This window comes from Myotis myotis, unplaced genomic scaffold, assembly GCF_014108235.1.
Source record: "Myotis myotis isolate mMyoMyo1 unplaced genomic scaffold, mMyoMyo1.p scaffold_m19_p_9, whole genome shotgun sequence".
NCBI classification, from domain to species: domain Eukaryota; kingdom Metazoa; phylum Chordata; class Mammalia; order Chiroptera; family Vespertilionidae; genus Myotis; species Myotis myotis.
In genome coordinates, this window is record NW_023416401.1 from 72011660 (window position 1) to 72029209 (window position 17550).

Sequence of the window (17550 nt, forward strand, 5' to 3'; positions counted from 1 at the left end):
TGCTAAAGGTATTGAAGAAGAAACAAAAATATGATTATGAAAAACAGGATTTTTCTAGTATTTTGGTATCAAGCAAATCTCTAAGGTCATTATTTCATTTAATTTTACAATAGTCTTATGAAATAGGTATTTATTATTGTGCCCATTTAACAGTTGTGAAAACTGAGACACTGGCTTCATTTGCCTAGAGTCACACAGGCAGCAAATGATCAACCTGGAATTCAAGTCCAGCCAGTCTAATTCCAGAGACCATGTTCTTAACCATGAAACTATTCCACCTCCAGCAGAAGAAAGGGTCTCAGGCTCAGCCACACATGGACACAGACAGCATTTAAAGTCAGGCTCGGGGGATTGCCTCTTGTTCCTCTTCCAGAGCTGGCATCCAGACCCAAGATGGTCCATTTAGACAGCTTATTAGGGGAAGGGTCTTCTCTGTCGCCGTTTTTAATATTGCCTCCTCATTTTCTCTCACACTGAGAGCAGTGTGGCCGGCAGCCCTCCCCCCACATTTTCTTCTCATCGGATCTTGCCTTCCTTCCATCCTTTCTGCCTCTCTGTTCCTGGCTCTTCCAGCTTTTCAGGACTCTCTTGGAACATGAAGGATTTTTTTTTAACAGGATTTTTTTCTTTATTCGGTGTGTTGATTCTCAACTATATTGAAAAGAATTGCGGGGCAGGTGGTCTCCCTGGCCTGGTGGCACTGTAAAAGCTTGTCCCATAGGTCAACCCTATAAATAAGTTCAAGGGGCCTCACCTAAAATCAAAGAGAGCCCCTTAAAGGAAATCAAGTCGTGCCTAATAGGCAGCCCAGGCTCTCCAACCCGTCTACATCCCACAACTCCTGCCTCATCTAACTGCCTCGGCTTGCACAGGATTCCTGTCTGTGAAGGAAGCCTGGGTGGGGTGGCAGTTTGGAAGGGGAGGAGAGCCAAGAAGTTTGAGGCAAACTGGGTTCGGTCCCTCTGAGCAAGTAATGACAGGCCCAGCTTACTCTTTTTGAAGCATTATCAACAATGCTCAAAGTCCCAGAATATGAGATACCTGGTCTTTGGCTATGGACTACTGCATCCTCAAAATGAGCTAGACAAATATTCAAGGAACAACATCAGCGAACTCTTGCTACTTACTACTTAGTCTAAGTGCTTTCTCTATACATAACTCATTTAATTCATTCAACTCTGTGTGGTGGGTCCTTTATTTCTCCCCATTTTACAGATGTGAAAATAGTTACACAAAGGTTAAGTGGCTTTCCTAAGGTCACACAGCTAGTAATGATTGAACCCAGTCAGTCAGTCCGTCCTTAAGACTGGTATTGACCACTAGACTGGTATTGGCCACTGCCTTTAGTTTAGTTTGTCATCCTGACACCACCAGGCAGACAACCATTTTGATATGTGTCCCCCACTGCCCAACACTGCACTCTTGGACCTAGTGAATGAGTTCCTTAGGACTCAGTCAGGCACATTTGGATCTGATTTCATGCTGCACATGGTATCTGGGGTTTTAATATATTTTATGCTCTGCTACCTGCTTTTTACTGTTTCCTCTGTTGGCAAGTTTCTACCCATGAATAGTAATGAACACAAAAAAAGGCTTTGTTGAGGTATATTTGTTTTTTTAATTGGTGGAGGTGGGGGTGGGGACTTTTTCCATATAACCAGGGGAAAATGAGCCCTGTCTGTGTTTAGGAATTGAAGACACCTTCAGGACAGCTGCCACCGAAGTGAGTCTGCTTGCGGGAAGCGAGGAATTTAATGCCACAAAACTGTTTGAAGTCGGTAAGATTTTTTTCTTTTTTATTCAAATATTGATTTAGTATTTTGGACATTCCTTTTGCCTTTGCAATGTCATCCTTGGATCCATTTAAATGTTTCCTTTTCCTCATATGGTGTCCAATTCTCCCAGCATATTTCTTGCACAAGGTCGTTTCTTAATCCAGTGCTGCCTCCGTTTTCTGATCTGTAAAATGGTATGAGGAACTATGCCTACCTTATAGAGTTGTTGTAGAATTAAATGAGTTCGTTTGTAAAGGGTTTAGAACAGGGGTGGGCAAACTTTTTGACTCGAGGGCCACAATGGGTTCTTAAACTGGACCAGAGGGCCAGAACAAAAGCATAGATGGAGTATTTGTGTGAACTAATATAAATTCAAAGTAAACATCATTACATAAAAGGGTAGGGTCTTTTTTTTTTTTAGTTTTATTCATTTCAAACGGGCCGGATCCGGCCCGCGGGCCGTAGTTTGCCCACGGCTGGTTTAGAACATGTCAACATGTCGCTCACACTGGACATCTACATAAGTTTGATGAATAAAAATAAGTCGATGGATGTACTTTAGGTACATGAATTTTGATGACCGGCCACTCTGGAGGGAAAATGCAAGGCCGTTTTCTGGAGCTGCACTGAATGTTGTTTCTGAAGACCCTGCCCTCTGAAGGAGACCCCCACTGACTTTCAGACACACACTTCCCAGGATGGAATCTCCACTCTCTCAGCTACTGCTCAGTCAGGGGCTCGTAGAACTCAGAGCCCAAAGGAGCCTCAGCACACCCGTCTGGGCAACACCCTGCTCGTGTCCTCTCTGTGCTCCCTCCCATTTAATCCTTATCTCACTTCATGAGGCAGGCGCTGTTTACATCTTCAGTTTGGCGATGGGAAAACTGAAGCACAGTGAGGGAGGACAGCTTGCTCAAGGTCACAGAGCTGCTAAATAGTAGATTTGGGGTTTGATCCCAGGCAGTCCAGCACAAGAGCCCCCACTTTTCAACTAGGCCAGGCCTCGCTGAGCTCCTGAGAGATGCCCCATCTCACTTCCTCATTCCACTGAAGAGGACCCCAAGCTCTCCTCCAAGCTGCCCGCCCCCATCCTGGCCACTTGATTTCCACTCATGACACCACAAACCTCCCAGGCACCTGGGTCAGAGCTGGTGAGTCATCTTGAATGTCCTCCTCCCTTTACCCCCAAGCCCGCCAAGGCCTAGCAGCCTTCTTTCTCTAACTATTGTTGGTCACACCTGCTGTTCCCTCCCTGGACTCTTACAATTGATACCAGCACTGAATATATCTTCTGACTGTACAGCTCAATAAATAGCTCACTATGGCTCAAAAACCTTCAGCCCAGCCGGTGTTGCTCAGTGGTTAAGCATCAACCCAGGAACCACTAGGTCACTGGTTCCATACCCAGTAGGGTACAAGCCTGAGTTGCAGGCTGGATTCCCAGCAGGGGGCATCTAAGAGGCAACTGATGGGTGATGTTTCCCATTAATGTTTCTATCTCTCTATTCCTCTCCTTTCCTCTCTCTCTAAAAAATGCAATATAAACATAGTTTTTAAAAAAAATCTTTAGTGGTTACCTGGTGCTCTCTGAACAAGCCTCACCTGCGTCAAAGACGTCCATGATCTGACACAACCTGCTTCCCCACAACCTTCATTGAAACTGACTGTGTTCCCTACCGCCAGACAACCCACCAGATTTTTTTCTGCTCAACCTTAGTTTGCACAAGTGGTCACACTTCGTCTGTTCATTCAGCCAGTTGTTCCCATAGAGCAGTGGTCAGCAAACTCATTAGTCAACAGAGCCAAATATCAACAGTACAACGATTGAAATTTCTTTTGAGAGCTAATTGTTTTAAACTTAAACTATATAGGTAGGTACATTGTTATTAACTTAATTAGGGTACTCATAAACTGGCCTTTGCTAAAAACGTCCTCAATCTGATTGAGGTTCGTTCGCTGAGGTCGACCCCTTCCAACTCTCCCATCCACACTCGTCTTGTATACTTGTTTCGTCTGTCTCCTTTCGTTCATCCTCTCTATATGTCCAAACCATCTCAACATACCGTTCTCAATCCTCGACACTACATCTTCTTTCACTCCACAACGTTCCCTAAAATTAACTTAATAAACTTTACTTAAAGTTTTAAGTCAACTTCGCACTGTACGTGCACGCCCGCACGGGGTATTTTGTGGAAGAGACGCACTCAAGGGGCCAAAGAGCCACATGTGGCTCGCGAGCCGCAGTGTGCCGACCACTGCCATAGAGCAATGCAGGACCAGCATAAACATATCTTTTGGTTTTTAAACCAGAAAGCCATATTAATACGTGGAACCACCGATTTCAACTCTTAGCAATTAATTCACTATTTTTCATACTGCAAAGGCCAAACACAACAGCTATGGGGGCGGGTTCAGGCTCCAGGCTTATAGGTAAGGGGGCTTCTGGCCTAAATGTTAGGTTCCTTAAAAGCTGGGGCCACCAGCCAGCTGCTTCCCTTTGGAGGCATCTTTTCATACGGATTTGCAGATAATAATTGTTGCCATTTAGTGCTTAAGGTTAAGAGGTTAGGGCACTAGACCTAGTTTTAATTGGTCAGTGACCAGCAGAAATACAACTCAACCCTACAAATGTTGCTTGTAAGCATTTTCTACCCCATCACCATGCATTGAAAGAGGAGATTTAAAATGGCTCTCTGAGTTAATTTTCTTATGGGTGATAATGGGGTATGGTTAACCCCATATCCCAATATTCTCCTTTTGTATTTTTACTTTTTGTAGATACCTACTAAAACTTAGACTTAGGGATAATAATGTCAGATATTTCCAAAAACAATGAAAAACTATAAAGCATATATAATGATGGTTAAATCTAGTGATGGTGTACAGGTAGTCAAGTTCAAACTTCTCAAGTTAAAGGGAGGTGAGCTAGGACCGGTGGTTCCAGGGGCTGCAGGGGTTGGCTCTGGGAGGGGGTTGGGAGAGGGGTCGGTGGCAATGTCACCTGCTGTCTGTTTTGCATGTGGTGAGAGGGTTTCTCTGTGGCCTTTTCCAGACACGGACAGCTGTGAGCGATGGATGAGCTGCAAGAGCGAGTTCTTAAAGAAGTACATGCACAAGGTCATCAATGACCTGCCCAGCTGCCCCTGCTCCTACCCCACCGAGGTGGCCTACAGCAGCGCGGACATCTTCGACCGCATCAAGCGCAAGGACTTCCGCTGGAAGGACGCCAGCGGGCCCAAGGAGAAGCTGGAGATCTACAAGCCCAGCGCCCGCTACTGCATCCGCTCCATGCTGTCCCTGGAGAGCACCACGCTGGCCGCCCAGCACTGCTGCTACGGCGACAACATGCAGCTCATCACCAGGGGCAAAGGGGCGGGGACCCCCAACCTCATCAGCACTGAGTTCTCGGCGGAGCTGCACTACAAGGTGGACATCCTGCCCTGGATCCTCTGCAAGGGCGACTGGAGCCGGTATAACGAAGCCCGGCCTCCCAACAACGGGCAGAAGTGCACTGAGAGCCCCTCGGACGAAGATTACATCAAGCAGTTCCAAGAGGCCAGGGAGTATTAGAGAGAGACCAGCTCCGGGATTTGGGACACAAACGCACTGCACTGATCTGCGGCCTAGAGCGCAGTCCCTCTGATCCGCCTTCGTGTGTGTTTGCATTGCATGGACCACATGCGTATGTTTCATAAATCACACTAGCCATGGGTACCAGGCCATGGGTGTCTGCCATCTGAAGCCACCCTTGCCATCTACGATGCCCACAGACCTCCGTGGGACTCCTCCTAGGCGTGGTGTGGGGAGGAGGATGAGGACGCAGAAGCCAGGAGAACCTGGAAGCTACAGTGGGTGGGGTTCAAGTCACACCCAGATCCAGGGTTTCCTCGCCAAGCAGAGGGGGAAAAGAGACTGAAGTTGTAAACATTATAAGTTTTTATCTATAACTTATTTAATATGAATGTGACTTAAGCGTAACCTTTTCTCTGGAGTTGTCAACGGGAAACTTTAATCGCTTCTGTGAGAGTGCAGACAGGGCTTAGGGAGGTGGAGGAGAAAGGGAATGTGTAATGCTGTCTTTAAAAATAACTCAATAGAAATATATCAAAACAAGAAAACACCCACCCTATCCCAAATATGATTTCGTCATGAGGCACCTTGCTGAAGTCTCAGTGTCCAAAATGCCCTTGCCTGACTAAGAAAGGGGGTGGGGTGGGGGCAAATGGATGTTTTAGGGGCAAATCTGAGGCCTGGTTTTAAATAGGCTTTTAAAATAAAAGGCCACTATTAGCTTAATGCTTTGATTCTACTAAAAGGCTTCAGAATGGCACAATTTTGGTTCATGCCTTAATAGGTCCAGAAGGCTGCAGGAAAGTCAGACATGAAAACAGAATAGCACTTTTGCAATGATAAATGGGAAAATAACATGGACCCCCATGTCATCTATTTTATTTTAATACCACCTTAACTTGTTTTTCTTCACCAATATATTCACAGTAAATAAATATAAAAGGAGGAGGAGGACTCAAGTCTAGGAAATCCTAATTTTTTTATGTTTTAAGAAGGGAAAATAACTACATTATTTTTGTAAAGTATTTATTGAGTCATTGAGTCTAGTGAATCAAGCAGTTGTAATTTGACCTGGTTCTGTGGTGTGGAACTTAGGGCAAATAAAGAGTTGGTTATTATGCAATCTTTACTTGCAAAACTCCAGGAAAAGAGAATATATAATAAAATCATAATAAAATGTGTTACCTGCAGTAAATGTGTTACTTGCAAATATTTATGATGCAAATACCATAAAGAGCTCTGATGAAGCAGGGCTGTGAGGCAAGGGCGTGAAAGGTTCAAGCCAAGTGGGGATAAAAGGCTCATTGACTGATTTAGTGGTGGGTGGTGTAAGTCATAGCATCTTTGGCACCAAGAATGTCAGTCCAGCCCCAGGAGGATGAAGCTCACTGACACAGGTACAACGTTTTGCCCCTCCTCCACCCCAGAGCTAAGAAAGAGCTATGAAGACCAAGCCAGAGCAAACGCTTATGACAGCCCAAATGAGTGAGGCTGCTTCCAAACAGAATCTGCAATTACGGTAATAAGTAGAACTACTCATAATGCAAGTTACTCTTTTTCCAGATGACAAAAGCAAAACTCACATAAAATAGATCACATAAGACCCTTCTTTCACATCCGAGCCCAATGCTCTTTCTACTATATCAAATATTTGGTATCTTCATATTCCTGGTGTCTTTGGTATTCCAAGTAATCCTACCCTTAGGTTTGCCTAATAAATTCTTGTTCTTATGGAAAATCTCTTATCAGTCATTTACACTTTAGAATGAATTATTCATGTATGGCCCACTCTCAGTATGTTTATAGTTGAGATTTATTTCCAATTATGAAATGAGAAGCCTTAATCATATCTGGAGGAATTTTAAGCAACTGAATCGGTAGGGAGAGAATCAATAGGTCTATATATCAGGGAAGCAGATTTGGTTTCTGATACTAGGGCAGCTATTTTTGCAAAGAGAGATGATTGCAATGAAATGTGTTACCTTTGAGGTGATGAGTTCTCTGTCAGGACAGATATTCAAGCAGAGGCTGGAGATGAAACACATGAGAACTTCAACTGAGCGATGAGGAGAGATAAAAATGTACAGCAATAACACCCTCTGATATGTGTTCTATTCTATTAAGAGTCAGTGCAAGGCATGATGGGAAAATAGAAGCAGGAATCCGGAAGTACCTGTTGGGTCTGATGGAGAATTAGTATTTCATAAAGCAGCAAAGTGGGAGGATGAAGTGAATGCATTTTGAGTAAAAAAAAAAACAAACAAACAAAACTGTATGGACCAAAACAAGCAGCTAGGAAAGAGTGTGGTGTTTCCTGAAAACTGGGATGTTTAGAGTGATGCGCAGAGAAACAAGAGTGACAAGTTATGGAGCCATGGCACAAGTGTTCATGTTAAGGATTTAGAACGGGAGATTAAAGGTTCCAGACCTCTTCTCTCCTACAGTGAGGATAACTGAGATGAGTAATGTTTCCAATGAGCATTTTCGTATCAGCCCTTGCTGATCTAATTAACGGAGAGCTGGAAGGTAGGGTAAATCTGGAGCAGGGGAGAGCTACTGGGCTCTTCACCTTCTGAGAACACGCCTAGCATTCTGTACCTCATGAGGATAGTCTCACACCTCTGGAAATTTGCTAAACTACAATCTGCCTCTATCAGGATGAGCTAGTTTTCCGTCCCAAAGCTCTAGGAGGCCAATGAGTGATCCTCAGAAATCGATACCCCTCTGCTCAGGATCTACTAAGACCAGGGGACTTTATCTCATTCAGTAAGGGTCCCAAGCCAGCCCCAGGGTCATCCAAGTAATTAATTCCCTCATGGGAAGATTGTCGGCAGCAGAACAGGCTCTCTGCACCCTCCCCTGCAGCACCTGGAACTGTGACCCCTCAGCAGCTGCTCTCATCAAATGCTGTGCTCCTCTGCCTCCCCTGCAGAGAGAGTCCCGTTTCTAGTAATTCACTGGGCCTCTGGGCCTCTTGGGTGCCACCTGTGAGCAAACCTATAGTGGCAAACAGAGATACCCAAGGCCCTCTAGTGGCTGCACATGGGAAGGCTGAGGGAGAGGCTGGGTAGGTGCTGAGCTTTTCTCTTAAGCTCGGATGTGTCCACCATGATTATAGGCTCCCAAGTGTTTCTGTCTTCATAGCTCAGTGGCCAGGAGGGTGGAGTTCTCCATCCTAAGCCCGGGATCAAAGAATAGTTACTATACCAGCCACTCTTCCTGAGCACACACTTTGTGCTTGTGTGCTAATCACGTTACGTGGGAGGCAGGCATATTAAGTCCATTGCACAGAAGCCCAACAAAGCTAGTGAACTGGCCCAAGATACTAACACCTCAGCTGGTTGAAACCAGTTCTGTCTGATCACCAAACCCACGTTCTTAACCGAAACCCCTTGTTCTACTCTCTTCCTAACTCTTCGCAACACTCACAGGATCGTTTGGTTGGTTGGTTGGTTGGTTTGTCTGTTTGTTATTTGTTTTGCTCCCTCTTACCCTGCCTTTGCTCAAATTGTTCAAATTTGCCAAGTGTCCCTGAGCCACCCTTTATAGTGTCTCACATTGGAGACAGAGGATCTGGCTTCATTTCTACATAGTCTGCTTTGTTCTCATTATACAAAAGAAGTTTTGATCCTGTAGCTGAGTCCTAGCTCAGATTAGATAAGTAGCAGAGCTCCAAGACAAGAACAGAGACTGTCTGTTTCCCTCACTGCACGTAAACCCCATGTTGTTGCCTGTTGAGTAGACTTCATGGGTTGGTGCTATGCCTCAGCTTTCCTATAACCCCAGCTCCTAGCACTGCACCTGGCAGATGTTCTCAGACAATGTGCAAAGGGTATAAGAGTTTGAGGGTTGAATCAAACCGCCTGGTTTCCAGTCCTTGCTCCCTTACTTGCCTGCTGGGTACCAGGAGGTAAGTTAACCAGCCTCTAGGCATTTCAGTGTCCTCATACAGTTGTTGAGAGAATGAACTAAGATAAGAGACGAGAAGTTCCTAGAACAGGGCCTGTCATGTCCCATCTGCAGTGAAGTTTGGGCATTGGTATAGAGTGACTAGACAACAATTTATTGAGCATCTCCTAGTTGCCAGGCATTGTTCCAGATGCCAAAGATACAGCAGTGTACAAATTCAAGTCTTCCTGTTGGAGGATAGACAACCAATAAATAAGTACATAATCTGAGAAAATGGCAAATGATATAAAGAAAAATAAATTATTTGATCACATGTGTATGTTGCATTAAATTTCAAGTAATGCTAGTTACTGTAATAGGTAATCCTCAAAATCCCAGTGGCTTACCACAATAAAAATCCAAAGAGTATGTTTCTGGTCCAGTGGCTCTCTTCTAAGTCACAACCCAGGAATCAAGGCATCTTCCATATTGTGGCTTAGCCATCTTCAAGTGTGACTCTAGGGTACCCTGGGGGTCATCCCTATTCCAGCCTGCTTGGAGGACAAAGAGCAGGTAGAATATGCATAAGGGGTTGCATAGGTCAGGCAGGTAAGTGTTATACATCACTCCCACTCAGTTGTCACATATCTGTCCACTGAGCTCCTCTGCAAAGAAGACTGGGAAATGGAGTCTAGTTGGAGGCTCAGAAAGCAGAGATGGGCTGTGTGAGTACCCAGTCAGTCTTCGCTGCAGAGGTAGACCTCCCACTACCTGATTACACAAGGCAGGAATGAAAGCCAGTGGAAAGGGCTTTAAATGGGCCCAAAGTAGGTGACTAAAGAGAGAGCTCCTTCTCGTGCCATCAGCACCTTCTACTTGGTATGATAGAGCTAACCCAGACCTCAGTTCACTATCGATAAATTAGAGAAAACACCCATCCTACCTGCTCATTGGCAGATGCTTTTGATGTCCTTCACATCTGCTTGGCACTTGCCATACCTGTGTATACCAGCCCAACTTTCAATTGGAAACTCCTGCAACTCTTTATCTCGTGGCTTACTCTAGCCAGTGGGGCCCACTCGGCTTACACAGGGGAAGACTGAGGTGCAAGTGTCCTCCAGGAGAACTTAACAGTTGACAGGCAGAAACCTGGTGGATCAAAGCCCAGCTCCCTCAGCCCTCAAGTGGGGCTAGTCTCAAGCACATTGTATGCCATTCCCGGAGCTCCCAGTGGGACTGAGCTCCAGTTGTCCACGGCAGTCACCTGCTTGTTTAAACACCATTTATTGACTTCCTTCCCAAGCTTGTCTTACATTTACACTTCCCTACTCTTACTCACTGGAATCATCTCCCAAACCCAGACATCACTTTATGCTTTAATACTCACTAGGCACTATTCAGATATAATCTTATTATTAGTGTCATCATGCTTATGTGGAGATGAGGTTGTGCTGGTGGTCACTCTACCAAAAAAGAAACTTGAATCTCATTCTGAGCAGAGATAAGAGCTCTACTAAATTTCAATACCACTGAGTTATTACCAAAAAATAAACTCCTAACTTTTATGATGAGATGCAACAGATAGAAAATGACTCTGCCAAATACCTCTAAAAGCTTCTGCACATCTTTTCTTAATTTTTGAATTCATCTCCTTCCTGGCTATAAACCAGTCCTATTCTATGAACCACACTTTGAGCCACAGTGAGCAACACCCCTGTGAGCAGTGATTCTGGCCTGATGTTCAAAAAGTCATGCAAAAGCTCCTCAGGAAGTATGTGTGGTGAGGAGAGAGGATGGGGTTTTCTCTTTGTCATCCATTTACAATTTCCAATGGAAAAATGTGTGGGTTGTCACCATTATGCCTGCATAATTTCAGACTAATTAAAGGCTTGCCTCAGTAATTACTGGGTGGATATATACAGAAACATATATCCATGTATACAGATCCTGAATACAGTAGTGTAGATGAGGGCAGAAAGCTTACAGCCAGGGCTTTTCTGGTTTAGTATTGGTTTACCCTATGGGACTAGAAGAGAGACATTTTCTTGGATCAGAAGGTAAGACTTTTCAGGAACAAAATTATGGGGCTAGCAAATCATTTTTTAAAAAATTTTCCCGAGGATATGTTTTTATTGATTTTTTTTTAGAGAGAGAGAGAGAGAAACATCAATGTGAGAGAGAAACATCAATCAGTTACTTCATGTGCATGCCCTGACCAGGAATAGAACCCACAAACTTTTAGTGGATGGGATGACACTACAACCAACTAAGCCACCCAGTCAGGGTGGGACTAGAAACTTTGTTGAACCCCAGCAGAAGAACAAAGATTAGATACAGATTTATTTTTTTTCAGATCTCTATGTAGAGATTTGGAAAGCCAACACATAAAGACCAGTTCCTTGCCTGTAATGGCAAAAATAACATCATCCTTAACCATTTTAACAGCAGGGGAATTGGCGGGGTGGGGGGCGGGGGAGAATGTGGGGGGCGGGAAGGGGGAGCATGATTGAGACACAGCTGCAATAGCAAAGCTGGATACAAGTTTTATGACTTTGCTAATTTTCTATCTGTTCTGGGAGTGATAAATGTGCCCTTATAGATATTCATGATTGCCCTCAAACTGGAAAAAAAAATCTTTTAAATGACATAGAAAAGCCTTTCATTCTTGGAGCATGTAATTCATGGATGATTTTCAAAATGTCATGTTTGAGTTGGGAAAGAAACATTTCTTGAATTAATCAGCCAATTGCTTCGAGGATATGACTCAAAGGATATAAAAATTTCAAGCCTGACTTTTAAAAAATAAAAAGGAATTTTTAATGTGGCTAAGTTTACTTTTCACAAAGGTCATGGCCAAATATTTTATAGGCCGTGGAAGAGAACAGTCTAACTGCAGTACACCTTTAATTCCTTAGTGAACGGGAATGGTAGCAGATCTTAACAAGTACCGCTTTAAAATGACACCACCAGACATGCAGTTTCACTCTGTCTATCTGTGCTCTGCTTTATTCCCCTTCCACCACCACCACCTTTTTGTAACCTTTGGAGAGCTCAGCATAGGGAGGAGAAAGGCAAAAAAAAAAAAAAATACTCTTTGGTTATGTTGTCAGCATAACTAAAGTGAAGTCTTTATAAAGAGGAGGCTGAAGAGACCCATACCACTGAGGCACCTGTCTCCAGGAGCCTCCAACCCCCCCCCCCCACCCCCCACCTCAGGGATGGCTGGATCCTGCGCAGATAAGACCAGGAACTGGGCTCCAAAGGACTCACAACTCAGAACCACATGACCATGACTCTTCCGGTCAAAAGAAAACAAGGGACTCTGTGCTGATTGCTATGAAGGTCAGAACTTTCTGTCAAGGATGTTTTAGGATCCTCACCTGGGGATTCTACTGATGGAGGCCAAGGCCACCTGCTCCATGTCTCAGGAAAAAGTCTACCACTGAGCCACTCTTGAGTGCTCTCTCTTACAGGTACAGGATGTTATAAAGAGGGGAAAGGGGAAGACAGCAGGGATCCAGTTCTGGAAGATCAAGTCTGCTTCACACCCCTTAACCACAGCAAGTGCATAAATCTAAGGCTTGAGATAAAAGTTCAGACTGACTTTCTGTTCCCCCTTCTTTGATATTCCATCTCCCCATTCTTTTTGCCACCCAATCGACCATCTTGTAGCCAATTGCCATTCTCTGGGCCAATCTTTGTTTTTTAATACTCTTGGAACATTTTATTGATGAATAATATGTATTTAGAAAAAATGCATGTGTCATAAATGTGCAGCTCAATGAATTTTCACAAAGTGAACACATCATGTAACCAGTGGTTCTCAACCTTCCTAATGCCGCGACCCTTTAATACAGTTCCTCATGTTGTGGTGACCCCCAACCATAAAATTATTTTCGTTGCTACTTCATAACTGTAATTTTGCTACTGTTATGAACTGTAATGTAAATATCTGATATGCAGGATGTGTTTTCACTGTTCGTGACCCACAGGTTGAGAACCGCCCAAAACCTATGATCAAAGTCAAGAAATAGAACATAAGGTTCACAAGGGAGCTCTCTGGGGTGATAAAAATGGTCCATATCTTGATTATGGTGGTAAATACACAACTGTATGTATTTGTTTAAATTCTTTGAATGTGCGCTTAAAATTAAATTTCATCATATGTTCATTTTACCTCAATACAAAATAAATAAAACATTACCAGCACTCCTGTGCCCCCTTACACTCATGACCCACTTCCCACAAAAGTATCACAATTTTTAAAAATACATTTTTATTGATTTCAGGGAAAGGAAGAGAGAGAGAGAGAGATAAAACATCAATGATGAGAGAGAACCATTCATCAGCTGCCTCCTGCACACCCCCTACTGGGGATTGAGCCTGCAACCCAGGCATGTGCCCTGACTTCCTGGTTCATGGGTCAACATTCAACCACTGAGCAACACTGGCTAGACAAAAGTATCATAATTTTTATGCTAGGTTCTTTTTGCATTATTTTGAACTTCAAGTTAATGGAATTGCACAGCATATACTCCTTGAGGTCTGGCATCTTTTGCTCAACATCATATTGTGTGGGTCTTCCATACCCCTTTTTGCAGATATAGGCCATTCAGGCTCATCACTGTCTAGTATTGCACTTTGCTATTTAACTGTTCTCCCATAGTAAGCATTTGGGTGGTTGCCATTTTGGAGCTTTTATGTATGTGCTGCTGTGAACAGTCCGGGTGTCTTTTAGTGCCCATATGCACACACCTCTATTGGGAGCGGAGTTAACAGGTCATAGGGCATGCACAACTTTAGTAGACACTGCTCAAAAGTCTTCTAAAATTATTCCATTGGTTGACATGGAGTATTTGAAGGTTCTGATTCTTTGACCAGCCTTGGTTCTACCCCTACACTAAGTCTCCCCTAATCACTCTGTTCTTTGATCTCTTCATTCTCTAGATTTAAGCTACCACCTGTGTACTGAGCACTTACTATGTGCGTGTCACCCTTTACCCTGCTGGAGATACAGAAAAGAATGAACAGAAACCCTTGTCACAAATGAGTGGTTCATGGGGCTAACTCGGATGACAATGTGACAGGTAGCACGGGGTTAGATGAGGGTGTGAAGAATTCTCGTGGTTGTAATTAATAAACCAGAGTTGCTCCATTTTATTTAGCAAAACAAATGGATAATACCCAGAGGTGGAAAGTTGGTGAGAAAACAGAGTGCTTATTGCCACTGTTTATGGTGATGTACGTTAGAGAATACTTTGACTACACCTAGTAAACTTGAAGCTGTCATGGCAGAATTCCGCAAATTTCACTCCCATGGGCCCTTTTTCGTCTTATCAAAAATTAGAAACAACTTAACTTGTCCACCAACATAGGAATGGCCAAATAAACCATGTTGTATTATTGAGATGGAATGCCATTCAGCTGTTAAAATAAGTAATCTGGAGCAGTGATTCTCAACCTTCCTAATGCCGCAACCCTTTAATACAGTTCCTCATGTTGTGGTGACCCCCAATTTCATTGTTACAAATTGAACATAATTAAAGCATAGTGATTAATCACAAAAACAGTATGTAATTATATATGTGTTTTCTGATGGTCTTAGGCGACCCCTGTGAAAGGGTCGTTCGACCACCAAAGGGGTTGTGACCCACAGGTTGAGAACTGCTGATCTAGAGCTATGAATCTTGTCACAGATGTGTCATAAAAGTATAATGTGTAAAAACACAAATTGCAAATAGACTTGTAAAGTATTATACAATTTCAATCATTTTAAAACTCACAAAACAATACCATATGATGTCTGGATACTGACTTAGGTAACAAAGGTACTAAATTATGCACAGGAAGGCTAACCACCAACTTCAAGATAACATTTTCTTCTGGAAATGAATGGCAGTGGGCGGGGGAGATGTGGAAAACTTTAAAGGAAATATCTTATTTCCTTTTTTTAAAAAAAAAGAAACCTAAAAATATGTACATGGCCAAATGCTAATACTAGTTGAATCTGATTATTGGGTAATGCACAATTGTTATATTATTTTCGCTATAGGCTATGTTTTAAACTAAGTATTAAAAGTGAGCAAAACTGAAAGGAAAAAACAAATGATGTAGTAAGTGTGGATGGCATTGTACAAGGTCATTATCCTAACGCCCCTTGGCACATGTGAGTCCACACACAGAGGAGGGTGTGCAGGCGACATGGGCTGATAGTGGTCGGGACACCTGTAGTCACCCGTCCCAGGTGGTAAAGCCACTCCTACTAGCCACCTCGGTTCCTCCAAGAGAAGCATGCATTGCCTCTCCCCACTTCCCCCTCTTTCATGTGCACCATCTGGGGTAAACAGAGCCTCCAGCCAACCTCCTCCCCCCTCCCGCCCCTTTCTGATGCCCAGCTCCCTCTCCCCTGCATCCCTGCCTCCAGGGCTGCAGGAGGAGCTGGGAGGCAGCATGAAAATGCCAACCCTCAGCCTCTGGCTCCCAGTTCAGGCTCAAACCCCTGCTTCCTGATCATCTCCTTCATGCTGGACACTGGATCGGGAAATCATCTCAATCACCTGTTGAAATGGCCCAGGTGAGGACCCAGAGCTCAGAGAAGACTTGCCCACCATCATAGGAGTAGAGCCATATTGAAACCTGGATATGTGAGGCTCCAAACCCATGTTTCTTCCTTCGCTGTTTGTCCTTTGAATGTGACGATGGTATCCCTGATTACTTTTGTTCCCTCTGCACCCCTTCCTAGCACCAAGCCAGACGCTAGGTGGGAATGCGAGGGAGTAAGATTGGGTTCTCCTCTGAGCACCTTCTGAATTCCAGCAGGGCCCTCTGAAACCAGCGGGCTTCTCCTGGGCCTCAGTCCTTCTGTGGGCCATGCCTCGCCATCACCCAGCATTTGAGTTTGCCCACCATTTGCTCTGAAAAATTTAATTGCCAAAACCAAACAGCAAAAGAACAACTAGACTATCAGCCCCTGCTGGCTTCGGCTGGATGAACCGGATGTGAGCACAGCACGCCAGGTGTTGCTACATCGAGTCAGAAACAGGAACCACAGAAGACAGCTCAGACACCCCAGGGCCGGGGATCCCGTCACGTCCAGGTGTCCCAGAGCCAAGGCTGAGGGATGAGCCTCACTTAGTCCTAACAGGGAATAGTCACTTGGAGAGCAGAAGAAGAGCTAGACAAGGCACAGGTCAGAGAAAAGAGAGAACTAAAGAGAAAAAAGAAAGGTGAAATGGCGGCTTGAAAAATCCCATATCCTACCTCATTTATTTGTCCAAAAGAAAAAGGGTTGGTTTTCAGAATTCTAAGGTTGCTATAATACCTACAGGAAAAAGATTATTGCAAGTTAAGTTCATCCCCCCCCCCACACACACACATGAGAAATAGATAGATAGATAGATAGATGATAGATAGATAGATAGATAGATAGATAGATAGATAGATAGATGATAGATGATAGATAGATGATAGATAGGTAGATAGATAGATAGATAGATAGATAGATAGATAGATAGATAGAATAGATAGATGATAGATAGATAGATAGATAGATAGATAGATAGATAGATAGAATAGATAGATGATAGATAGATAGATAGATAGATAGATAGATAGATAGATAGATAATAGATAGATAGGATAGATAGATCATAGATGATAGATAGATAGATAGATAGATAGATAGATAGATAGATAGATAATAGATAGATAGGATAGATAGATCATAGATGATAGATTGATAGATAGATGATAGACAGATGATAGATAAGATAGATAGATAGATAGATAGATAGATAGATAGATAGATAGATACTAGTAGATATAAAAATAGAGAGACAGAGAGAGACCTCTGGAGGAGCATGGCAACCTGTCATCCCTGGGCCTGAGGCCCAGCAGGCCCCTGGCACACATATGGCTGGAGTCTGGTTAAAGAAAGGGGGCTCTCTGACCAGCATGTGTCCCACGGAGACTGTGCCGGGCTCTGCAGTGAGCAGGAAGGTCTCGGGGGTGCTGAGGGAAGGAAGCACGGGCAGTTCTGAAAAGTCACCAAAGAACAGAATCTGCCAAGCCTGCTTTGAGGAGGTGGCCCGGACTCCAAGGTCTGGGGCGGGGGCAGCAGATGAAGCTTGAGGGAAAGGCCCAGCTCCCCTCCCTGTGGTCCCACTCTCCATGCCCTGCCGTGAGGGCCCCGCTCCACCCCCAGCACTGATGAGGGGCTCATGGGCCCTAGAAAAGCACTGGATGTTGTTGTTTGTTTTTTGTTTTTACCGGAGCCTAAGGCTCAAATCCATGGAAAAAATGGTAGAGCATGCATTAA

The 17550-nt window shown here is 44.0% G+C and overlaps 1 protein-coding gene and 1 long non-coding RNA gene across 3 annotated transcripts in view; one reads left to right on the forward strand and one right to left on the reverse strand.

Moving 5' to 3' along the window:
* The window catches only part of ISM1 (isthmin 1), a 77128-nt gene extending 69513 nt beyond the window's left edge, over window positions 1–7615 (forward strand). Inside the window, exons 5-6 of one of the 2 annotated variants that reach the window (XM_036321265.1) lie at window positions 1689–1778; window positions 4828–7615. In XM_036321265.1, the coding sequence (XP_036177158.1) occupies window positions 1689–1778; window positions 4828–5345 (608 nt within the window). In that variant the 3' untranslated portion in view covers window positions 5346–7615. The remainder of the gene's footprint in view (window positions 1–1688; window positions 1779–4827) is intronic. The other variant, XM_036321266.1, reaches the window with a different exon arrangement.
* LOC118662644 overlaps window positions 1–17550 on the reverse strand; it is a 44160-nt gene that overhangs the window by 12680 nt on the left and 13930 nt on the right. The gene's annotated exons all lie outside the window — the stretch shown is intronic.